The 26,404-nt window shown below is 39.5% G+C and overlaps 1 protein-coding gene across 7 annotated transcripts in view; it reads left to right on the top strand.

The window, feature by feature from the left end:
• The first annotated feature begins 487 nt into the window (after positions 1 to 487).
• The window catches only part of GOLGA5 (golgin A5), a 49,029-nt gene continuing 23,112 nt past the window's right edge, over positions 488 to 26,404 (top strand). For 6 of the 7 annotated variants that reach the window (XR_014242411.1, XR_014242412.1, XR_014242413.1 and 3 more), the window contains exons 1-9: positions 488 to 755; positions 2,717 to 3,293; positions 8,584 to 8,811; positions 9,684 to 9,903; positions 10,354 to 10,477; positions 12,842 to 13,045; positions 16,890 to 17,060; positions 19,499 to 19,627; positions 22,600 to 22,698. Coding sequence is in view for 3 of the 7 variants with exons in the window: in XM_082384540.1 (XP_082240666.1) it covers positions 2,747 to 3,293; positions 8,584 to 8,811; positions 9,684 to 9,903; positions 10,354 to 10,477; positions 12,842 to 13,045; positions 16,890 to 17,060; positions 19,499 to 19,627; positions 22,600 to 22,698 (1,722 nt within the window). In the remaining 4 variants the exon portion in view is untranslated. Of the gene's footprint in view, positions 756 to 2,716; positions 3,294 to 8,583; positions 8,812 to 9,683; positions 9,904 to 10,353; positions 10,478 to 12,841; positions 13,046 to 16,889; positions 17,061 to 19,498; positions 19,628 to 22,599; positions 22,699 to 22,889; positions 25,249 to 26,404 lie in introns of those variants that run through there. The other variant, XM_082384541.1, reaches the window with a different exon arrangement.

The raw sequence follows: 26,404 nt of genomic DNA, 5'->3' as shown, positions 1-26,404 counted from the left end.
TGGGTCTCAGCTCAAATGTCACCTCCTCAGAGAGATACCTTCCCTGTCCACATCATTTAAAGTGCTTCCCTCACCTCCAGTCACTTCTCCCCATTATCTTGTATTTACAGCTCTGGTAAAGCTCTGAAATTGTCTTGTTCATTCAGTGGTTTATATAATATGTGTCTGCCACTAGTTCTTGTTTTCTGTACTCTCATCCCCCGTTGAGGATAGGCCTCAACATCCTCATTCGTAAAACTAGGCGAGCGGAGGAAGAATGGGGAAAGGTAAACACCGGGCGCTGCACCTGCGTCTCCAGCCTCCAATTCCTTCCGGCGGGGCACCGCCCCTGCCACCCACGTGGGCCGCCGTGGGGCACGCCCCCAGATGGGCGTGGCCTCCAATGTTGTGTCGGCCGCATGCGGGCCGCGGTCCTAGGGAGGCGAGCTACGTCACACGCACGCAGGCCCTGCCCCCGCCCTTGCTCGCCACAGGCGGGAAAAGGGAGTGGCCAGGCGCGAGGGCCCCGCAGCCGGCGGCGCTGCTGCCTGAGCCGCCTCCAGGTGGCTGGTCTAGTCTCTCGCCCGCTCAGGCAGCTCGGAAGCCACTCTGTTTTGGGGTCCTCGCCGCTCTTCCACGTCTCCCGGAAGAGTAACTGGGCCGTGGCTGATCGAGGGCCAGGTCTGCTCAACCTGGGCCCTCTCCCGGCCGGCTGCTGAGGACGGGCGGCCTGGGAGGGTGACCAGGCCGCGGTGCAGCCGCTCCAGAGTCCTCAGGTGAGGTGGCCGCGGGGGGCCGAGGGGTCCCCTTGGGGCATTAACGGCCTTAGAGGCGGGGGCGGCATCCCCTCAGCGGAGACCCTGATCTCTCCGCCCTGCCGGGGGCTCGGGAACAGGGCAGGGGAGCCCCCTTGGGCCTCCACGGACGTGGCTTAGTGCCCTCGCCTTTCCTCCCTCCTCCATCCCAGCCTGGTTTGGTCGTTCCTCCCCCTCCGGAGGCTCAGTGCAGTGGGTAGGGAGCGAAGTGGGGGTCTGTACTCGCCCACCTGGGATTGACAGCAGAGTCCCTGGGACTGACCAGCTGATCCCCAGCCTCCCTTCCTCTGTGTTGACACTTGGCCTTCGTGCAGGCCCTGCCACCGCCATCGGCCGACCCATCCCCATCCTCATCCCTTGCCCTCTCACCCTCTCTCTCTTCAGCTCGGCGTGGGCCGTTTACTGGGCGGAATTTCTTGAGGGCTGTGTACCTCGGAAGTCTGCTAGAGTTGTTCTTTCGTCCGCGGGGCAAGTGCCTAGGGCCCATCTTAACATTTAATTGGGTACTCAATCTTAAGGCACAGGCTTTTGTTTTAAAGCCCTTTAAAACTTTACAATGAGAGGCAAGATATGTTAACAAGTATGTTTTGATTGTTTTATTAGGAGAGATCATTTGCTCCTTACTTACCACCAGTGTTTACTCAGGAATGATACATACTCTGTAGGGAGTTTTATATGTTATGGAGCATGTCACTTCCATTTTCATTGGATTTCACATAAGCTCTGTGAAATACACGGGCATGTAATCATCCCATTTTGTAAGGAACAGGTTTAGAGGGTGAGTTTCTTCTTGAGGTTGTTCAGATACTGGGAGGCTAGATGGGGAACTCAGGGGTTAAAAAGTGGGTTTGGCTGACTTAGATTTGCCTGTCTGAGCTGCTGTCTAAACTCTGGGATCTTTCTAAACCTTTCCCCCCATTTTTTTGTGAAAAAGGGGTATTGCTACTTACTGCACAATGTGGTTGTGAAAATTATGTGTGCTAAAGATAATGTTTGCAGGGCACCTAACATAAAAATTAATTCCATTCCGCAGTATTTATGGGCGCCTACTGTGTGCTGAGAATTCATTGGTGAGCAAAACAGACATGGCGTTTATCCACCCACTCCCCGCCTCCCCTTCCCCAAGAGGGAGAGACAGGGGAAAAAAATACATATAAAACATGAAGGGATGTGAAGGAAAAGAATAGTGTGTGAACAGAGAATGATAGGACCTAATTTAGATGGGACAAAAGAGCTATTTTGGGGGCAGATGACGTTCAGGTGAAGACCAAGAACAAAAAAAAGGTTAACCGTGAAAGAGCGCTCCAGGCAAAAGGAACAATGTGCACATTCAAGAAATGGTTGTTGACTTTTTTATATGCTACTCTTCTCTGTCATGGAAACTAGTTATTTCATCATCATCATTTTGATTTATTGTGGCACTGGATAAGTACCCAAATATATGCATCAAATGAATGTCTATGCAATCGTAATTGTTTTATTCTGAACTTAGGTTAATGTGCATATAGTAGGTACTGACAATCTAAATTATTGAAGGTATATTTTAGACGTGTATATGCACACCTAAATTATCCATGATAGTGCTGCAGTATTTACACTTTGTTGAAATAGGAATAACGGTAGTAGTGGTAGTTGTAATTATGGTAGCAACTACTCAAATGAGTGCTAATGTGTGCTAGGCATTTTTCAAAGTGTTTTTTAATGTAGTATTTCATCTTAAAACCATCCTGTAAAGTAAGTACACTTATTTTCCTCATTTTCTAGGTGAAGTTTCTCAGTTTCAGTCAAGTAGTTTGCTTGAAATTACATAGTAAGAGGCAGGGTCAGGCTTTCCAACCCAGGACTGTCTGACTCTAGAGCCTGGTCTTAATCGCTGTGCTCTGCTGTTAAGCCACACTGATCATTTTATATCCTTTTTACAGGTTCACCAACAGGATTATTCTGCTGCCATCATGTCCTGGTTTGCTGATCTTGCTGGAAAGGCAGAAGATCTTTTAAACAGAGTTGATCAAGGGGCTGCAACAGCTCTCAGTAGAAAAGAGAACACCAGCAGCATTGTTTATAGCAAAAATACTGACTATCCTGAACTTCACCAGCAAAATACAGATTTGACTTATCAGACAGGACCTAAAGCGACTTACATTTCCTCAGCAGCTGATAATATTAGGAATCAAAAAGCCACCATCTTAGCTGGGACTGCAAATGTGAAACTAGGATCTAGGACATCGGTGGAAGCCTCCCATCCTGTTGAAAATGCATCTGTTCCTAGGCCTTCATCCCAGTTTGTTCGAAGAAAAAAGTCAGAGCCTGATGATGAGCTGCTGTTTGATTTTCTTAATAGTTCACAGAAAGAGCCTACTGGGAAAGTGGAAATCAAAAAGGAAAGGGGCAAAACACCTGTCTTGCAGAGTTCTCGGACAACAAGTGACAGTTCTGTGAACACCAGTGTAACCGCCATCAAAACCATTGAAGAACATCCTTCTGGGAGCCAAAGCCACGGTAGTTAATCAGTCCTCTGTTTCTTTTAGAGTTAACCAAATTGGATGTCATCATAGCCTAAAATGTTCTGGTAGCATTTGTCATGCTCTGTTTTGTTACCTGTCCGTGCTGGCGCAAGGGCAGGCTCTCTGAAGTGTGTGGTGTAAATAAGGGGGACAGCATAGAACACTATTAGCCAATGTACGGTTACAGTAGGGACCTTTGAATGTTGTCTGTTGGTAACTTTACCCAGCCCAGCATCTTTTTTTAAAATTAATTAATTAATTAATTATTTTTGGCTGTGTTGGGTCTTGGTTGCCGCGCGTGGACTTTCCCTAGTTGCAGCGAGCGGGGGCTACTCTTCGTTGCAGTGCATGTGCTTCTCATTGCGGTGGCTTCTCTTGTCACGGAGCATGGGCTCTAGGCGCGTGGCCTTCAGTAGTTGCGGCACGCAGCCTCAGTAGTTGTGGCTCGCGGGCTCTAGAGCGCAGGCTCAGTAGTTGTGGCGCACGGGCTTAGTTGCTCCGTGGCATGTGGGATCTTCCCAGACCAGGGATCAAACCCGTCTCTCCTGCATTGGCAGGCGGATTCTTAACCACTGCGCCACCAGGGAAGTCCTCAGCCCAGCATCTTAAGAAATTATATCCAAAATGATTCTCTAAGACGTTTTAAGATATAAAGAAGAAAATTTTGAAATCTGAAAGGAAACATATAGTTTTGGATTTGGAACTATCTCCAATTCATTTCTTTCTGTCATTGGTATTATAAAAATAACAGGTGGCTGTACTTCACTTATATTCTGGATTGTGAGCTTTTTGGTGTGTTTTTCCCCCTGCCTACCCTGAAAGTAAAGCGTGAGAAACTGAACTTTGATCTAAGTTGGAGGGTTAAAGGCATTGACTTAGTAGTGAAGTAAGAACTTAGAATTCTGGTTTTCAGTTGTTTAACTTGCTATGAAATTACCTCAACATGTACATCTTCTCACCTGCAAAAAATGTTTACATGATAATGTGGCTAATTTGAGTACCTAGGAAGCATTTTAAAATAACAATAAACATGATAGGTCCTTGCAGGGATTCTTTATAGAGCTGATAACTCATGGGAGCTTATGTTCTTAAACCATTTAGCTTCTTCCACAGTCTTGGCTCTTAGTGAATAAAATCTTTCTTGTATTTCAAGATAAAAAAGTGGTAAAGAGACGGGTTTTGGGCTTTCAAGACAGATGCATGCACTAGCAGTTAATTAACTAGGTATGAACAATCCTAAATTTCTTCTCAACTATCTTTTAATTAATTATACAAACATTTATTGAGACCCTATTGGGCCAGGATACAGAAGTGAATGGGTTATAGTTTATTGGATGAGATACACATGTACACAGATAATATACATGTAATATAGTAAATGCAGCAGTTGAGGTATGGTCAGTGTTGTGGAAGCATGTCTTTTTCCTTATTGATTCACAGATACTCTTTATATGTTCTAGATGGCAATTCTTTCTCATCCTCCTCCAGTTTTACCTTGTTGTTTTTTTCCTTTTTCTATAATGTCTCAATAGAAGTTCTTGATATAATGATTTATCAATTTTTTCTTTATGGTTTGTGCCTTTTGTGTCTTAGAAAATCTTTTCCTATCCTCAGGTCATAAAGGTATTTTTCTGTATTATAGGAAAGGTTTTATACTTTTGCCTTTCATATTTGGATGTTTACCTAAAGTTGTTTTTTATGTATGGTGTGAGGTAGGCATCTAGTTCCCTTTTTTTCCCAAATGGAAATCAGTTATCCCAGCACCATTTATTGAAAATATTTACTTTCCCTATTAATCTGCAATACCACCTCTGTCATATATCAAACATCCATCTATATGTTGGTATGTTTCTGACACTTAATTCTGTTTCATTGGTTTATTTGTCTTTGTGTCAGTGCCACATTGTCTTAATTAATGTGGTTTTATAATATGTCTTTATATCTCAAAGAGCAGATTCTACCACCTTGTCCTTCTTAGCAGATTCTACCACCTTGTCCTTCTCCAAGAATGTTTTGGCTATTCTTGGGACTTTTGTACTTCCATATGCGTCTTAGAATTTGCTTGCCAAGTTCCACAAAACTTCTGGTGGTCTTTACTGGGAGTCCATTGCTTCTACTGACATACAGATAGTTTGGTGAGAATCAGCATCTTTACAACATAGAATCTTCTAACTTATTAACATGGTATAATTATTTTTTAGATGTCTTTCATTAAGATTTTATTGTTTCTTCCATAAGTGTCTTGCATACTTTTTGTTAGATTTATTCCTGGGTAGTTTATATTTTTTAAAGCTCTTATAATTGATATGCTTTAAAATTTTTTACTTTCTGTTTGTTGCTGTCTATAGGTTTTTGTAAATACACACACACACACACACACACACACACACACACACACACGGCAACCTAAGATAGCTCTTAAGCTTCATATTTTTCTATACATTCATTTAAATTTTCAACAACACAATAATATCTGTAGATAATGACTGTTTTCTGCTTAACCCTTTTATCTTTTTAAAAACTCTTTTTATTGCCTTACTACATTGGCTTGTACTTGAAAACCAATTTTGTGTCTTGTTCCTTGTCGTAAAGAGAATGCTTTGAGTGTTTCAGTTTGTGTTAGGTTTTTCATATGTACTTTTTATCGGGTTAAGGAAGTTTCCGTGTATTTCTAATTTGAGTTCTTATGTTGAATTTTAGCAGTGTTTTTTTCATATATGTTATTGAGATATCATAATTTTTCTTCTTAATATTAATATGGTATACAAATCAGTTGATTTACTTAAACCTAAAACCAAACTTAACTTTCAGTAAATGTTTGCTAGAACTCACTGGTGAAACCATCAGGGTCTGGGGTGTTCATAGTGGAAGATTTAACTATCGATTCAATTGGTTTTCCATTTCTTTTTTTTTTTTTAAAGATGACAGATCGAACTTAAATTCTGGTTTCTAAATAGAGGTAAAGAGGGTTTTTGTTTTTTTTGTTTTTTAAAATTTGTTTATTTATTTATTTTTGGCTGTGTTGGGTCTTCGTTTCTGTGCAAGGGCTTTCTCTAGTTGCGGCAAGTGGGGGCCACTCTTCATCGCGGTGCGCGGGCCTCACTATCGCGGCCTCTCTTGTTGCGGAGCACAGGCTCCAGACGCGCAGGCTCAGTAGCTGTGGCTCACGGGCCCAGTCGCTCCGGCGGCATGTGGGATCCTCCCAGACCAGGGCTCGAACCCGCGTCCCCCGCATTAGCAGGCAGACTCCCAACCACCACGCCACCAGGGAAGCCCTCCATTTCTTTTTTTTTTTTTTTTTTTAAATTTATCTTTAATGACTTTTTTTTTTTTTAATTATTTATTTATTTATTTATGGCTGTGTTGGGTCTTCGTTTCTGTGCGAGGGCTTTCTCCAGTTGTGGCAAGTGGGGGCCACTCTTCATTGCGGTGCGCGGGCCTCTCACTATCGCGGCCTCTCTTGTTGCGGAGCACAGGCTCCAGACGCGCAGGCTCAGTAATTGTGGCTCACGGGGCCCAGTTGCTCCGTGGCATGTGGGATCTTCCCAGACCAGGGCTCGAACCCGTGTGCCCTGCATTAGCAGGCAGATTCTCAACCACTGCGCCACCAGGGAAGCCCCCCTCCATTTCTTTTTAAATCTGTTTTTGGTAAGTTATATTTTTTTCCTAAGAATTTGTCTATTTCATATACTTTCGGGAGGATTATATTTATTTTACTTAATTTCAGGAAAATAATGTCACAGCTGAAATTTTAACACAGACACTAATCACTTATATTAACCCTGCAGAAATCAAAGCTTGATCACAAATACTACCTGAAGAATACCAATATCTGGCACTCTGCTAAATGTAATCCTTATGATGGGTGCATAACTCATTAATTCCTTTCATTTTTTAAAAAATATATTTTATTTTTGGCTGCGTTGGGTCTTCGTTGCTGCGCGCGGGCTTTCTTTAGTTGGCGCTGAGCAGAGCCTACTCTTCGTTGCGGTGCGCTGCCTTCTCATTGCAGTGCCTTCTCTTGTCGCGGAGCACAGACTCTAGGCGTGCAGGCTTCAGTAGTTGCGGCACACGGGCTTAGTTGCTCCGCGGCATGTGGGATCTTCCCGGACCAGCGATCCATCCCGTGTCCCCTGCATTGGCAGGCGGACTCTCAACCACTGTGCCACCAGGGAAGCCCTACCTGACTTCTTTTATTCACCATGTTAGTGAGATTCACTCATGTTATTGAGTATATTAATAATTCTTTCTTATTGTGTAGTATTTTACTGTAGTATTATACCACAATTTACCCAGTCTCTTTTATGGACATTGGGGTTTTTCCAGTTTTTTTTTTTTGTGAATAAAGGTGCTATGAACATTTTTGTACTTGTCTTTTTGTGGGAAAATGTTTTTATTTCTCTTCAATAAATACAGGAATGGAATTACTGGGTCAAAAGGTAGGTACATGTTTAATTTCATAAGAAATTGTGAATACTTCCCCACAGTGTTTATATCATTTGTATTGCCACCAGCAATCTGTCTATAAGAGTTCCATATCTTCACCAATATTTTGTGTTGTCTTTTTAATTTTAGCCATCTAGCGAGTGTGTTTTGGTCCTTATTGTGGTTTTAATTTGCATTTTCTTGATCACTAAAGATGTTGAGAACCTTTTCATTTAGATATAGTTCATTTTTTAGCACATACTTAATTTTTTTGGAGTAAGTAAAAAGTGTATTTGCATCACATTTAGTAACAAAAACAAGATGAAACTGAATTAATGAGTGTCTGAATTAATGAGTATCTCTTTGGGTAAGGCAGTTTAGACTCCAGTTTGGTATATAACAAATTGCTCTGACCTGTTATTACTCTCCTTGCCTTGAAACCCACAGCTGTTCTTTTATGCCTTTCCAATAGTTTCAATGTTGAAACTTCTCCCTTTTTTTCAAAAATGGTTCATAGACAGAAGGGAGACGAAAACCCTTGTTTACCTAAACCCAACCACATAAATTTCTCTGCTTTTTTTTTTTCCCCTTCCCAGAACTGTATTCTTGTATCTTTTCTTTATCACCATTTGTTCAGTGTATCCACACTTTGAGGGTTCTTACAGATCTATAGGCTGTATGTATGAGAATGAAATTTCATCAGAGGGAAGTCTATTAAAAATTTAAGTTTACCTTTTACGGTGTTTTAGCTATAGCAGTCGCAGTCAACTTGAGCCAAAAGGCATTCTACCACAGTAAGCTACTAGTGCGTATATAGTGAGCATTCCAATGTAACAAAGATGTATTTGCTTTTTTTACAGAAGCCTCTAATAATTCAGGTTCTGGCCATGAAGGCCAAGAGATTTCTTCAAAGGAAAATGTATCATCAGGTGCTGCCTGTGCTGATCACAAGCCAGTGCCTAAAGATGACGGGCGATCACATGAACTATCTAATCTTCGACTGGAGAATCAACTGCTGAGGAATGAAGTTCAGTCTTTAAATCAAGAAATGGCCTCATTACTTCAGAGATCCAAGGAAACTCAAGAGGGTAGAGCCTTATTTACATTACCCAGGGTTAGGAATTCAGCATTTCAAAAATAAACTAAAAACTTGATTATATCTAAACTATTAGAAAGATTTTAGATGGGACTTGTAAAATAGTGTTTTCACAGAAATATAAGGCCCAGATTTGGAAATGGGACCAATCATCCTCCCACCCACCTGAAACAGGACACTGGCCTATTTGGTCATTCTTTAGAAACCACAAATAGGAAGATAGTTTAAGCCTTGTTAGACTGACTTTAGAAACCCAGACTAATTTAGACATAGAAATAGTTTTTCCAGAGACCCTGTACAGTTTGCTTCAATATTTATTTATTTATTTTTGGTTGGCACTTTGCACTGCATTGCTCTTTCTGCACCAATTTTCTAGGTTAAAAGAACATCTTTTTGGCCACAGTAATTGAAAGAAACATTTCTTTCCAGTGTTTATCTTTAGGTTTTGTTTTTGTTTCTTTTGGTCTTACTGGGGTGTACATCGTCTGCCCTTGATTTGGATGTGCATTCTTTCCTATCTGTAGCAGAACTCCAAAAATCCACTGACCATTTTAATCTTGTGAACTCTCGGCTGTCTACTGATGTTGGCTCCCAAATGCTCTATGACATATCTCCAGAAAAAAACATTTGTAGAAGAGCAGCTAGCTTCATGCCTGTTTCCAACCAATTAACTGTAATATAGATATGAATGTTGGCCTTGGAAAATGGAGGTCCCTCTTGGAGCAAAAAATTTGAAGATACTTGTAAGCTCCTAATTTTGGCAATAAGTACTAAAGGCATTCAAAGGAGGCTCTTTGTGTGCTCTGAGAAAGATGTGTTTACTTGTATGGAGAAATTTCTTTCTTTTTCTTTTTTTTTGTAAAGAATTAAACAAAGCAAGAGCAAGAGTTGAAAAGTGGAATGTTGACCATTCAAAGAGTGATCGAATAACTCGAGAACTTCGAGCACAAGTAGATGACCTGACTGAAGCGGTGGCTGCAAAGGATTCCCAGCTGGCTGTACTGAAAGTGAGACTCCAAGAAGCTGACCAGCTGCTGAATACTCGCACAGAAGCACTGGAAGCCTTACAGAGTGAAAAATCACGGTAGCTAATTCTATTAATAATGAGAAAATGAGCTAGAATGTTTATCAGTGCAAGTAATGATAAACATGGTAGTAAATACCGTCTTATGAAAATTTAACTTTGTAAATTTACGAGAGAAAATGTAGCTCTTGGTAATGCTGGAAATGTGTGTGGTTAAAAATGGATTTATTATCTGAATCTTGAGATGCATTGTTAGCAAATTCTGAATTTAAAAATATTTGAAGAGCAGTGTCGTTAATCTTTTGACGTACAGTGATGTGTGGCGTGTGCTTATATTTGGATGCCTAAAAATATAGATTACAGTCCATGAAAAGGGAAAGAGATTTCTCTAAGAATGTTTTAGTCAAACCATCTTTTTTGTGCTAATATGCCAATGCTCTAAAAATTATTCTACCTTTTCACTTGTATACTGTGGAAATGAGTTATTTCAAGGGATGTCTTTTCTTTTAGAATAATGCAGGATCACAGCGAAGGTAGTAGCCTGCAGAATCAAGCTCTACAAACTCTTCAGGAGAGATTGCACGAAGCAGATGCCACTCTGAAGAGAGAGCAGGAGAGCTATAAACAAATGCAGGTTAGAATGGGGACAGCAGGGCTCTTTTATTATTTGGATGAGGAGGAATCGCTTTACACTGATCATAACATATTTACTGTAATAAAATTCTGCAGTGCATTTCAGAAAATTCTGTTTCTGTGGCAAAAACTAAGTATTTGAAAATTTAGCTTGATCCTTGCTAAATTTAATTTTCTATGTTGAAAAACAATTAAAATACTTAATATTCATTAGATATATACATCTTTTCATTTAATTTGGTTGTGTAGCCAGCATTACCATTATTTGATTAAAAGCTGATTTGAGACATCTCATTCTTTTTATTTAAGCTTTTTCTGATTCCAATTTAATCTGATTCTGTTACTTCAAGAGAAAGTTGTACATAATGTTTATTTAGAGTTTTACACTTAAGTGAATTTTTGCATCTAGTTTAGTGATTTTCAGCTCTGTCTACACATTAGAACCTCCTGTGCGGTTTTAACACTTTCTGATGCTGAGTCTTCATTCCCAGGGAGTCAGATCCCATTGTTTGAGGTAGGGCATAGGTGTTGGTGATTTGGATTTATACGATTTGCAGGTGTAGCTAATGGGTAGTCAGGGTTGAGAACCGCTGGCTCAGACTGTCTTTTCAACAGGTGAAAATAGTTCAGCCCTAAAAGTAAATAACAGGTAATATAGACTTTTAAAATTTTTTATTAATATATTTTATTTACCACAGTAAAATATCCCAAAGTACTGTCATCTCATCATGTAGTTAATGTTAAGAATTATTCATGAGATATTTTACATTCTTTTTTGCATACTGATTCTTTTAAATATGGTGTGTTTTACACTTGCAGCACATCTCAATTCATTCACTAAATTTTCTTCAGAAATACTTGATCTGTATTTAGATTTCATAAAATGTATAGGTGAAAAAGTAGTTCTAAACATACTCAGAATAACAGTTCCTCAAAAAGTTAAGCATAGGGTCACCATATGCCACAGCAATTCTGCGCCTAGGTATATACCCAAGAAAATTGGAAATACATGTCCACACAAAAACTTGTACATGAATGTTCATAGCAGCATTATTCATAATAGCCCCAAACTGGAAATAATACAACGTCCATCAGTTGCTGAATGGATAAACAAAATGTTGTATATCCGCACAAGGAGATATCATTCAGCCATAAAGAGGAATGAATTATTGACTCATGCTATAACATGCATAAACCTTTAAAACATTATCCTAAGTGAAGAAAGGCAGACACAAAAGGCCACATATTGTTGATTCCATTTGTATGAAATGTCCAGAATAGGCAAATCTATAGAGAAAGAAAGTAGATAAATGGTTGCCAGGGGCTGGGAGGGAAGGGGGACGTATGGGTAGAGGATTTCTATTTGGGGTGAAAATGTTCTGAAATTAGATAATGAAAAATGGTTGCACAACTCTGAGAACACTACACTGAATTGTATTCAGGAATACACTGAATTGTACACCCTAAAAGGGTGAACTCTATGGAATGTGAATTATATCTCCATAAATCTGTTATTAATTGAATTGAGCTTCAGTATTTATGTTAAATTAATTAAAATGAATAAACTTAAAAATGCAGTTCTCAGTTGCAGACACATTTCACGTGCTCAGTGTGCCTCGCTGAGTGGTCCTCGTGCTCCTTTTCTTCCAAACAGGAGTTAATATTGGATCAGAGGTTTGTGGGCTTTAGTTATTGGCGTGTACCTATAAAAGCTTTCTGACTTCTGTCTCACCTTCTGAGTTTTTTGGTGATGGGAGCTTTTGAAAATAAGAGTAAAATATAAATAATTCTCAGAACTAAATGTAGGCTAAGGGACAGACCATGTGTTTTTTAGAGTGTACTTTAAAAGTTTCTTAAGCTAAAAAAATTAGAGGGAATAGTTTCTTAGAAAAACTGAAATAAAGGAAAAACATTAGCCATGATATTAGAAAAGATGTAGCTGTGTACTTGTGTCTTCCATTTGTTTTCTAATAGACTTTCTAGTTTTCTGTAGACCTTTATTCATTGATCAGCTAGTGTCAGACCAGACCTAGTATCCAAGTGACCAGATTCACCTGGGAAACTTCTTAAAAAACAGATTCCCAAGCCCAGTCTTGGACATTCCAATTCAGTTAAGCCCAAGGAAGGCCCTGGGCAGCTGTATTTTTAACAGACTCCCTCACTGATTTTGATGAGTTGCCATGTTTGGGAACCACAACCTTAGAGTTCCTGTTCTTCAGTTCCTAACAAATGAAGAACTTTTTTTTACCTCCCTGTTATGTTGTTGGGCTGAGCTAATAAATCCCATAAGATATCTAAATGGATGGTTGTAAAGTATACCTCAAAGCAAAATGATATAATAAGTATAATATAAACTTTGTCACAGAGCGAGTTTTCTGCACGCCTTAATAAAATGGGAGCAGAGCGCCAGAATTTGGCAGAAGCAGTTACCCTGGTGGAAAGAAAATACTCAGATGAGAAGAAGAGAGCGGATGAGCTACAGCAGCAAATCAAAATGCTTAAGTCCAACTTGGAGTCCTCTAAGCAGGAATTAATTGACTACAAGCAAAAAGCTACTAGAATACTCCAGGTAAGTGTGAGACGCACATGTGTGAATGTTAAGATAGGCCAGATGACCGAGAGACATTCTGAGACTTTTTACAGATCTGTGAGATACTTTGTTCCTGTTTGACTGGGTTGGCTTGCTTCAAGTGCCTTGCTCTTCTTAGAAATATTATAAAAAAGATGAAATGTCTCCTGTTTCTACCACTTTTTTCCTTTTAAGAAAAAAATTCATTTTGCCACTACCTAGTTCAGGTCTTCAAGCTGTCACCTTAATCACCGTGATAAATAATTTCAGTGTTTGTTTTTAACAGTTGTTATGTTCTTCCTTGTTGATCCTCTTTTGAATTTTTCAGAGTGACTGGTCTAGGCCTCCTCCAGCTCTCAGCTCTCCTCTCCCAGCTTTTTCCCCCTCCCTTAGATCTAAGACTGTAGTCATCTAATGTAGTTTTCAACTTCTCTTTCCTTTGCCTTTCATATCAGAGTGAAGACGTGTCCTTTCATTTTTTTTTTTCTGGGATAATTCTTCCACCTGTGCATTGATTCCATCTCCTTTCACCTCATTTAAGCCCTTTTTCCCTAAGTCTGTCCTCTTTCTTCCATCATTGATGTGCATTGATTCCATCTCCTTTCACCTCATTTAAGCCCTTTCTCCGTAAGTCTGTCCTCTTTCTTCCTCTGTATCTTTCTCTCTGCTGCCTTCTTCTGGCTCAGCTTGCTCAACAACACATGGTTACTTAGTGGAAGAACAAAGACCAGATCTTGAAACGCCTAACTGAGGAAAAAACATTGCTTTTGGCTCTTTTGACCACTTTGATCCATTTCCCTGTCCTTCTCCTTTCTTTTAATGCCAGACGTGCGACATCTGCCAGACGTGTGATATCTGCTGTCTTCATTTTAGAACTGTTAACTTTAACTCTTTTATGTAATTTCAGTCCCCACTACATTTCTGAAATTGTCTTCTCAAAAGTCTTTAGTGACCTAAATGCTTTCTGTCCTCTGACTAGTTTCTGTCCACTTTGATTTTGGTAGAGCTTTTTGACCCTGTGAACCCTCCTACCTTCTTGAAAGTTGCCTTCTAATGTTGCTTGTACTGCCTTAGCTCTCTGTCTTCTCTTTACTGCTGTTTCTGTTGGGTCCTCTTCTTCTGTCCTTTTTTGTTATTCTTTTTTATTTTGCTTTGTCATATACTCTGCTTCTGTCACTTGATGTGACTTCAGCATGGCTCCAACTTCCCACCTGGTTTCTGAATGCCTGCCATGCTTCTCTATGTGGGATGTCCCAACCCCCAAATCAGCTTCCCCTCCATTTTCCTGTTTTCGTAAGTGATATTGCCACCTTCCTAGGCAGTGAAGCTTGAAACTGCAGTGTCATTTTGACGCCACCTTTTTCCTTTAGCGCCTGCCTCCTATTGGCTATGAACACCTTTTTTATTCTACCTCCGTGAAATATCATATCCATCTCCTCTAAACTCTTCTTTCTAATTATTTGTGTTGTATCAGTGTAATTTGTTAATTCATCTAGGAGGTACTTAATTGAGCACTTAACTATTCGCTAGGCGCTTTGATAGGTGCTGAGGATACTGAGCTCAAAAGATGTGTCCTCTTTCTTAAGGGAGCATTCAGTTTAGTGGGACAACACTAAACTGAAGTGAGGCAATTGATAAAATGAAATTATTGACGCAGTACTATGGGAGCTTGAAAGAAGAAGTCCTTAAAACCTGCCTGGAGATGTCAGGGATCACTGGAGATGCTGTATGAAGAGGAACTTGAAGGATGAGTAGGAAGACTCATGATAGGGAGGAGATTTCAGATAGAACAGCCTGTGCCAGAGCAAAGCGGGCCTGAGGGAACATGGTGTATTTAGGAGACTGCAGCTAGTTCTCTGTTGCTAGAGCATCAAGTATCAGAGATTAAGAGATGAGAGAGAAAACTCAATGACAGCAGATGCCAGATTGTGGAAGGCCTTGCATACCATGCAGAGGGGTTTTGATTTTATCCTGTAGGTGAGGGTAGGGGGTGGGGAGGTTTCAGAGGATTTGAGCAGCATGGTCAGATTTGCGTGTAAGAGCTGTGGCAGCCATGAAGAGGTCAGGGGAGCGTTGGATGTCTGTCTTGTTTATCGTTGAATCCCCAGCACAGTGCCTGGCCCTTAGTAGGTACTCAGTAAATTGTTGAATACATCGAAGGGATGAGGAGTGGGATGGTGAGTTGTGGATGCTAAAGAGTCTTTTATCAAAAATAATGGTAAGAAATTATGAGGACCTGATCTAAGTTTGTGGCAGTGAGGATGACAAACCAGGGACTGCTAGGAGAAATGTAGGAGGTAGAATGTATGAGACTTGGAGACTTAATTGGAAGAAGAGAGAAAAAGGTAAATGGAATCTAGGATGATTCCAGGTTTCTGGTTTGAGTGTACTAATGATGTTCCCATGTACTACTGCAAAAGGGAAAAAAGGAAAGACAGCAGGTTAGGATTGAAGGAGATTATGATAAATTATGCTGAGTTTGCAAAATTGATGTGACATCGAGGTGAAAGTATCAGGAAGGCCATCAGAAATGTAGGCCTGAAGCTCAGTAGAGAGGTCTGCTCTTTAGCCACATGGAGGTATGGATATATAAATACAGATGTAGATCGAATCATGTTTATTATAGAAAATTTGAAAAATACATATAAGCTTGAAGACATCACCCATAATTCTACCACATAAAAAGGAGAAACTATTTTTGATGGAGGAGAGTGACTTTCAAATATTTATGGTGAAGGAACCAATGGTCCTTTTTATTACTGGCCTAGGATTACAGCACTTTTTAAACTAGTCTTCCCATGTCAAATCTCTTCTTCCAACTTATCCTTTATAGTAGGTGTCGGCAGACTTTTTCTGTAAGGGGCCAAATAGTACCTGTTGTAGACTTTGAGGGCTGTATGTGATCTCCATCACATATTCTTTGTCTTTACTTTTTTATAATCCTTTGAAAATGTAAAAAACCATTCTTAGCTTAGTGAGCTATACAAACAAAGGCCAGAGGCCAGACCTGGCCCATCAACCATAGTTTGTGAGCTACCGCTTTAAACCTCTGCCACAGTTACCCTCCTCAAACGCACCTCTGGTCATATCACTTCCTTATCCACTTCCTGGTAACTGGCTCTGGACTGCCCAGTACAATTCACACCTTTTAGCCTGGTATCCGAAGCCCTCACACACTGGTCCTGACATTCTGTCTGAATGCATCCCAGGATACTCTTGGGCCCTTGTGCTTTTTCATTTTATGCTTTGTCCTCTGTTTTCTCTCCACCTTTTAAAATCTTAGCCATTTTCCAGGACCAGTATAAGAGCTATCTTTCAAGTAAAGCCTTCTCTTCCCCAGAAGTGTTTTTTTTCCTGCTCAGAACTCTGCAGGTAATCTTACTATATAGCCTTCTCTCAGCTTGTGTTTATTGCCTTGTATCGGATATTTGTCACTTCCCTTTTAGTTTATAAGGCAGAGGGCACTATCTGGAGTGACATTGTCTTTATTATATGGGACACTTAGAATAGTGCCAAACCCATTGTAGGTTCTCCATAAATATTTGTTGAGTGGAATGTGATCGTGGCGGGGGGGGCGAAGTATAAGAAAGGATGAGAAGAAAGTATGAGAAGAATCTTGTTAATAACAAGTTATCAACAATAACATGGTCCTGGGGACTACAGTCCAAGAACACTGTACAGCAAAGCTCTGTTGCATTTTTATCCCTATGGATTTAACATTCTGTGGACTTTCTCTAGTGGAGAATATAATTGGAATATTCCCATAACAGTTTAATTGGTGTGTGGTAGGTGATATTCAGTGTACAGGCTAATCTCTGCTTTGCTATTCTTTTTTTTATGATAGTCTAAAGAAAAATTGATTAACAGCTTAAAGGAAGGATCTGGTTTTGAAGGCCTAGATAGCAGTACTGCAAATAGCGTGGAACTAGAAGAACTTCGGCATGAGAAGGAGATGCAAAGGGAGGAAATACAGAAACTGATGGGTCAGATACATCAGCTGAGATCTGAATTACAGGTAAGATTCATTACCGTTCAGCTTCACAGACAGCCATTTACCCTCAGATATTAGTAGCTTGAGACATGATGGATTCTGTATTTTGGGGGAAGGGTATTGGTGAAATAATGTGTGAAACTTTGGGAATATTAGTTACCATATAGAAGTGAATCTAAAGCAATAGGTTTCTTGTCCATTGATTGACTTAAAGTTACAGGAATAAGAAAGTTAGGTAACTAGATTCATTCATTCAACAAATACTTACCAGGTATTTGCCATGTGCTAGGCATCTTCTAGGCTTAGAGCTATAACAGAGAACCAGACAATCTTCATATTTATGGACCTAACATTCTAGTGGTTAAAAACAAATTAGATTTGGACTTGTTTCTAAAACTAGAGTGTTGTCTAATATTAGAATGGGCTTAGGGATGATCTTTTATAGTTTCATGCATAATCTTATAATTTATAGTTTGTGTAATTAATATATTTAATCTAAAGGTAAAATTGGGCCACTTATTTATCTTAAACATGGGGTCTTTGACATAGGAGGGGTCTCTGAGGATGGGAAAGATAAAAGTGTGGGGTAATGAGCCTTCTGTTCTTAAAAAAGAAAAACAAAAACAAACCAACTTTCTGCCAAGAATACTTATCCATGCATTGACTTAGGAAATTATTGATTTGTAAGATGTACATGAACAACAGTGGCAAGTGTGGAAGTTGTGAGAATGGGCTGGCTTGTCTGGGGCATGGGTTTGACTGTCAGATCTAGATGCAGATCCTGTATCCTGGCTTTGGCACTTAGTAGATGTGTTACTTTACACCAGGTACCACATCTCACTGAGCCTTAGTTTTCTCATCTGTAGGTTGCAGATGAGAACAAGGTTCTCTTGAGAATAAGGTATACTATGTATAAAGGGCCTAGCATTGTTCCTGACACATAATAGTCTCAGTAAATAGTAGCTGCTATTATTTCTGGGGTTTTTTCTTCCTGTCCTTTAAAAGTGTAGGATCTTTTTTCTCTAAATGATTTTGAATTCCAATGACTTCAGTCCCATGAATTTGAAATTGAATAAATGCTAAACTTTTTCATACCTATTCCGTGTCTTTTGGGTGAGATTATGAAAAATATGATTTGTTTTACTTTAATATCTCATCCCTACCCCGGCATCATTGATGACATTGACACATTTTCCTATCCTTTCTCAAGAAGTTTATGAAATTGATAATAAGGACTGTAGGATTAGGGCTGGCAAAATGGAAGAATTGTTAATTATAGCAGCTGTCATTTGCTGAGCACTTCATGTGCCAGGCGCTGCACAAAGCCCTCGACATATGTCCTTTCATTTATTCCTTACCAGAACCCCGTGAGGGAGATGATGCATTCTCATTTTACAGTTTGAAGAAATTTAGGTACAGAGAAGAAAAGTAACTTGCCATGACTCGTAAAGTAGCAGAGCCAGGATTAGAACCCAGTCTGTCTGATTCCAGGACGTGTATCCTTAACCACTGCGCTTACTGCCTATCTCTTGAGAATTCATCGGATTTAGTCAAATTGATAACAAAGATTAGTCTACTTTCTACTCACCCTGAAAATGGTAGGGAAAAATAATTTACCTTATTGCTGTTTTCCACTAAGTCCACAAAGTCGTGTGAATTTAGAGTATTTTACTGTGATTATCTGGGAGTATCATTAATCTATCAGTTCTTTCAAACAATATGCGAAGTGCCAGAATTTGTGGAGATGAGTATATAACACAATGTACCAAAAGATAAAAAGCAAAGTTAAGATGCCAGTTTTTGTTTCATGTAGTACTGTATGAATGGACTTGTACTTATTAACCCATAGAGGGAAAATACAGAAACCTAGAGCAATGCTCTTTGCCACTAGTGGATTTCACAGATATCTAGAAGCTGGTTTTTGAGTTTGAAGAAGTGAGAATAGCGACACCAAGTGAAGAAGTTAGAGTGAGAAATATGGGAAGATGTGAAAACAGATAATAGTGATAGAGCTAAAAAAGAAATATACTAACCTCAGGTGATATGAGAGAAAAGTTATTTTTACTGTATGTTACTGTATGTTGATACCCACACATGTACAAAAACTAATTATAACCTGCAATTTCAGGGGACTAAGGCAGTGACGTCCTTTTTGATGTTACATTTCTATTCTTGAAATTGTTGCTTTTGAATAGAGAGATACGTCTCCCAGTGAGCCGCTGTCTGCTCGTGCGCATTAAACCAAATGGTTTCTGCTGCGGCATCCTGTTCATTTCTCTCACCATTTGCCGTGTTACGTAATGAAGTGCCAGTTTTTGTGCTCCTTTTAGTCTGCGTCTGTGTCTCATTCATCTTTATCCCTCCAGTGCCTGCTGAGCCCTGTTCACAGCACATGATGATCACAGTAAATATTGAACTGAACAGTTCATTATTGCTTTCACATGTACGGTTCATCTTTTTAGGATATGGAGGCTCAGCAGGTTAGTGAAGCGGAATCAGCAAGAGAACAATTACAGGATCTGCAAGACCAAATAGCTGGACAGAAAGCAGCTAAACAGGAACTAGAGGCCGAATTGGACCGACAGAAGCAGGTAAGGATTTTAGATTGATGATTACCTAGGAAGACTGTCCACTAGCGGTCATATGAGGAGACTTCTAGTAAAGCAGCGTACTGAAATTCTTAGAGGATGAGCTCAGAGGTCCCTCCTACCTTATTACTAACCCACCCTCCTCGTTGTTTGTTTGTTTTAACAGGTGAAAAATAGCGACACAAAATGATTTTGAGACTTGCTTAATATCACACAGCTAATTAGAGAATAGAATAGAATCCAGGATTCCTGTCCCAGAGCCCAGAATTCTTTCTGCTGCTCTGTCTGTATTTTATTGTATCTCCTTGTCAGAGTACGTATGTTAGAACACTTGAAAACATCAGCTGATTTTTGTATTTTATCAGATTTTTACCTTCCAGAAACAGTAGTAACTTTTATTTAATAGAAATATAAATACAACATTAGTGCCATAATAGACTGCTTTTTCTGTTTTGAGAAAAAATGCTTATAACAGACTTTACTTACAAATCATGTTTAAAATTATATTTCATTATTCAATTAGCAGTTGCCTGCTCTCCAAGCCAAATTATTTTACTTTAATGTACTTATATGATAGTTTCAGTACTAACACAGTTAAACATGTTTACAGTCACATTTTCACAATAGGAATCTATATTTAATATTCATAATATCTATAATTTACTGAGTAACAACATTGTTATAGGTACTTAGCATACATTATCTTATTTCATCTTCACAATAAAATCACTATTCTCTTCATTTTACAAAAGGGAAAGAAAGCTTTGTATATTTCTCAGTGCATCACTTATAACGTTTCCAGCTTTGCATATTTATATTCTTTAAAGATTTTTTTCATTAGGATTTATCATTTCTGAAACCGGTTCTATTTTCAGGGAAGTGTTTGTTTTTATTATGACAGTGATCTCCTGAGTAGTAAGAGAAAAATTCACCGAGTAACAACCTGTAGGGTACATCATAGGCTATCTTAGATAATTTGGTTGTAAGATTAGCTCTCCTTTCAGAAATTGCATTTTAATTTATTTAAGGAGCTAGTATATATTAAAAGACAAGAATTTGATGTTCTTGATGTTTAGTGAGAGAACTTTCATTTTATTATGGCTGATGGTTTTACACATCCACTTGCAGTGCCCTTTTCTAAAATGAGGGAGTTAAGTAGAGGAAAGTGGAGCTGAATGTAGCTCTAGGCTATTTATTTAGTAATCAGATGTTCTGGATGGGAAGTACTTAATCTTGGGATTAAATAGTCCTTTAAGTAATATAAGTAAATTTCAGCCTTAAATTTTATGCTAGCCTAGAGCTTAAAAGAAACTGGGCAGGGGCTTCCCTGGTGGCGCAGTGGTTGAGAATCTGCCTGCCAGTGCAGGGGACACGGGTTCGAGCCCTGGTCTGGGAGGATCCCACATGCCGTGGAGCAACTAGGCCCGTGAGCCACAATTACTGAGCCTGCGCATCTGGAGCCTGTGCTCCGCAACAGGAGAGGCCACGATAATAAGAGGCCCGCGCACCACGATGAAGAGTGGCCCCCGCTTGCCACAACTAGAGAAAGCCCTCGCACAGAAACGAAGACCCAACACAGCCATAAATAAGTAAATAAATAAATAAAATAAACACAAAGTTTTTAAAAAAAAAAAAAAAAAGTAAGCTGAAATATTTAGTTTAAAAAAAAAAAAAACTGGGCAAACCTTCTTGTAAATTATGATTCCCCTCCCTAACCTAATTACCTTCCCATTTTCTCTTTTCTCACTTATCTCAGTTTTTTTAGTCTGTGAAGTGAGCAGGTTGAACTAAATGTCTAAAGTAGTCTCTAGCAGTTTGATTCCCTATCACGTTACTTCTTCATACAGCTCCCTTTACTTTGCACCGTTAAGCATAATGCTTTTGAAGGTACTTAGTTAATGATTTACTCCTTCTTCCCTGGCATTGCTTTACTCTTTAATTCTGACCTAACTCTTACTGATCCTGTCCATCGTACAAACTAGTTTGGTGCAGTTGTTAGTGAATTTGGAGGTATTTCTTTTTTTCCTCTCTCTGTGTTTTATCAGTGATGGAGCAAAACAGGTGCAAGATATTGCCTGATAAAAATAAGCCCGTGAAAAGCTGCCCAAAATCATCAGGGAAATGCAAATTGAAACCACAGTGAGATATCACTACATGCCCACTATAATAGCCACACTTACAGAGACTGACAGTACCAAATGTTGGAAAGGATGTGGAAGAACTGGAACTCTCTCATATTCCTGTAGGAATGCAAAATGGTACAGGTATTTTGAAAACCATTCAGAAAATAGTTTGGCAGGTTTTCTTCCTTTATGCTAGGCATACACTTATCATATGATCCAGCAGTTCTGTTCCTACATTTTTCTACCCAAGAAAAATGAAAACATATGACCAATAAAGACTTGTGCTTTGGGACTTCCCTGGTGGCACAATGGTTAAGAATCCACCTGCCAGTGCAGGGGACTCAGGTTCAAGCCCTGGTCCGGGAAGATCCCACATGCTGCAGAGCAGCTAAGCCCGTGCGCCACAACTACTGAGCCTGAGCTCTAGAGCCCGTGAGCCACAACTACTGAAGCCCACGCACCTAGAATCCGTGCTCTGCAACAAGAAAAGCCACTGCAATGAGAAGCCCACACACCGCAACGAAGAGTAGCCCCCGCTTGCCACCACTAGAGAAAAGCCCGCACGCAGCAATGAAGACCCAACGCAGCCAAAAAATAAATAGATAAATAAATAAATTTATTTAAAAAAAAAAAAAAGACTTGTGCTTAGATAGTCATCATATACAAATTGATACATCATGCTGAAGTATTAACTTTTCATCAGATCCCTTGAAGTCTGTTCATTTACTCATTCGGTATATACGCAGCACATATTGATCAAGTGCCTACCTTGTGTCAGGCATTGTTTCAGGTACTGGAGATGACATAGGGAGCACTAACTTAGCTTTTGTTTATTTGTGCCTCACTTTATAGGAATTCCACTACATGGAAGAAGATCTGTATCGAACAAAGAACACATTGCAAAGTAGAATTAAAGATCGAGAAGATGAAATTCAAAAACTCAGGAATCAGGTATGAAGCAGCATTCACAACTTGGGCAGAGATACCATTGTAAAACTACATTTTTTTTAGAGATACAGTAAGACTTTCTTTTCCCGTATTTTCACCTGAATCCTATTGTTGGAGTAGTGAGGTAAGTTATTTTCAATGTGATATAGAATTTTCATCGAATGCCATTTGAGTCTGCATTTGCTGTATTCTAGGGCTTGCTTCTTATACCGGTATCTTGTAACCAGTCACCCAAGGAGATGTGAGTTACTCCAGAATTTCATACCATCTAACTTCAGTGGTAGTTTTGCTGATTGCCAGTTTTATAATTGTGTTTTCCTAAGAAAAATCCAACAATACATTTTCTTATTAATAGATCTTTCATTAGAGTCACTAAGACCTTTTTATAACTGAAAATGTGAAACATAGAAAATAACATGTGCCTACCACTCAGATTTGCCAGTCTTTATCATTAACTGACAAAATTGTGCGTTCACTTACCCTGTCATTATACACTGTCCTTTCCTCTCTTATAGTCACATGATTGACTTAATAAATAATGAGCTTATTGATCATTTAAATAATTTGCATAAAGATTGACTAGTTCATTTTTCAGTTAGGTGATGACTTTGTTTGAACATGAAAAGTCAAATAATTTAATTTTTTTAAGTTCTTAGACTTCTTAGTAGTCCATAATTTAAAATGTTTAAAAACTTTAAATTTTTATAAGAGTTGGGGACAGCTAACTGATTTTGACTGTTCCCTTCTCCTTCCCTTTCCTACATTTGTGAAATGATTACAAATGGTAAGATGACTTGCTAACAGAAAATTAAAGAAAAGAAAGGAGCATAAACCACCAATCAGTTTAATGCTTAGGTAAACATTCCAATATTTTAAAAATATTTGTTGAGTACGTACTATGTCTAAGATATTGTGGTATTTTTGTTAATCAAGAATTAACCATAGGAGGTTATCTCTTAAAGATTTTTCATCTAAGTAAGAAGGAAGTTGTACAATTTAAAAAGATATCAACCCCTTAATACACTGCAAACAAAACAAAACCCCACTCAATCAGTGAGTTAAGATATATACTGAATGAACAATAAAAAATGCTGTTTCTGCTTATCTTATTACCTTTGGGCCTCCTTGGAGAAAAATATCTTGGTTAAAAAATTACATTGCATGGGAGTTCCCTGGTGGTCCAGTGGTTAGGAGTCTGCCTTCCAGTGCAGGGGACGTGGGTTTGATCCCTGGCCGGGGAACTAGGATCCCACATGCTGCGGGGCAACTGGTCCCGTGTGCTGCAGCTGGTGAGCCTGCGTGCTCTAGAGTCTGCACACCACAAACTAGAGAGAAGCCTGTGCACCGCGACGAAGAGCCCGCTTGCCACAACGAAAGATCCCATGTGCCACAAAGACACAACGCAGCCAAATAAATTAAAAAAAAAAAATTACATTGCAGTTTGACTATTTTTTCATTCTTTAAAAACTATTTTATGGGACTAGATAAAAACTTGTGGAAAAAAATGAACCTTGATCTTTATCCCCTAGTTAGACTTGTAAAATTAACAAAAATTGATTTGGAATGAAGCTAGGCGTAAGCTACAAAGCTCCCACAAGAAAGTATAGGGAAATCTCTTGCAATTTGGGAGAAGACAGATTTCTTAGGACACAAAAAGCACTAACCATAGACGGAAAAAGTGATAAAATTGGACTTCATCAAAATTAAAAATTTTTGCTCGTCAAAAGACTCCATTACAAAAATGAAAAGAGGTCAACAACAGACTGGGAGGAGCTATTTACAATACATACAGCTGACAGAGGATTTGTAACCAGGATAAGAACTCTTACTAAAAATAAAGAGATGCACAACTAATTTTTTTTTTTAATGGACAAAAGACTTGGGTAGACAGTTCACAAAAGAAGATTATGAATAGCCAAATAAGCACATGAATAGGTGCTCAAAATCATTAGTCATCAGGGAAATGCAAATTAAAACCTCAGGGAGATAACAGCACTCCACACCCACTAGACTGGCAGAAAGTGAAAAGATTGGCAATACCACGTGTTGAAGATGTGGTGCAGTTGGAACTGTCGTACTCTGCTGGTGGAAGGGTACAGTAGTACAGCCACTTTGGAAAACTGGCTGTTTCTGGTAAGATTAACAACATACATCTAACCTATAACCTCAGATATTTACTCAGTATAAGTGAAGCCATATGTCCACAAAAAGACTTGTACAGGAATATTTGTAGTGGCTTTGTTCATAAATAGCCCAAACTGGAAACAACTGAAATGTCTGTCAACAAGGACGTGGGGGCTTCCCTGGTGGCGCAGTGGTTAAGAATCCACCTGCCAGTGCAGGGGACACGGGTTCGAGCCCTGGGCCAGGAGGATCCCACATGCCGCAGAGCAGCTAAGCCCGTGTGCCACAACTACTGAGCCTGCATGCCACAACTACTGAAGCCCGCGTGCCTAGAGCCCGTGCTCCGCAATAAGAGAAGCCACCGCAATGAGAAGCCCACGCACAACAAAGAGTAGCCCCCGTTCGCCACAACTAGAGAAAGCCCGTGCAGCAACAAAGACCCAATGCAGCCAAAAATTAATTAATTAATTAAAAAAAAAAGTACATGGATAAACACATTGCATACTACTCAGCGATAAAAAGAAACAAACTACTGATACAACAACATGGATAAATCTTTTTATTTTTTATTTTTTTAGTTTTTTAAAAAATAAATTTATTTTATTTTTGGCTGCATTGGGTCTTTGTTGCTGCATGTGGGCTTTTCTCTAGCTGCGGCGAGCGGGGGCTACTCTTCGTTGCGGTGCACGGGCTTCTCTTTGCGGTGGCTTCTCTTGTTGTGGAGCATGGGGTCTAGGCGCGCAGGCTTCAGTAGTTCTGGTGCGCAGGCTCAGTAGTTGTGACTCGCAGGCTCTAGAGCGCAGGCTCAGTAGTTGTGGTGCTCAGGCTTAGTTGCTCTGCGGCATGTGGGATCTTCCTGGGCTCGAACCCATGTCTCCTGCATTGGCAGGCGGATTCTTAACCACTGCGCCACCAGAGAAGCCCCGGATAAATCTTTTTAAAAGCCACATACAAAACTGATCATACCGTATGATTCCATTTATAGGAAATTCAAGAAACGGCAAAACTAAATTCTGGTTATAGAAAGCAGAGCAGTGTTGTCTGGGAGTGATGGAAATATTCTATGTTTTGATCTGGGTGTTGGTTGCACAGTTAATAACGTTTGTCGAAACTCATTTTATACTTAAGATCTGGGTATTTCACTGAATGTAAATTTTACCTCAACTAAAAAATATTAAAGTGTGGAGTAAGTAGATTGGGGATCACAGTACAGTCTTAAAATTGAGCATTCCTTTTTAATAGTAAGTAAATCTTAGTTTATACTCAGTATAATTCCATTTCGTAGTTACTTGTAGACCTAGCCCGGCAATTAATTTGTGGGAGTGCTGTAAGCGGTTTAGAAGGAAGGAAGCTTGATGGATGGTAACTAGACTTACTGTGTTGATCATTTCACAGTGTCTACAAATTTCAAATCATTAAGTTTTATACCTGAAACTAAAAGTCAGCTGTACCTCAGTGTAGTTTGTAGTTTGCCCTAGGTTGTAGCTAAGAAGTGGCAGAGCTGGGGTTTTCAACTTAGATCAGTCTCTCAGCCTCTTTTCCAGACTGTGTTGATGCAGACAGTGATTCTTGCCCTCACAGAGCT

The sequence above is a fragment of the Balaenoptera borealis genome (genome assembly GCF_965194805.1).
Source record: "Balaenoptera borealis genome assembly, chromosome: 3".
NCBI lineage: Eukaryota > Metazoa > Chordata > Mammalia > Artiodactyla > Balaenopteridae > Balaenoptera > Balaenoptera borealis.
The sequence above is the reverse complement of the archived record's forward strand: the minus strand, read 5'-3'. Positions and strand labels throughout refer to the sequence as shown.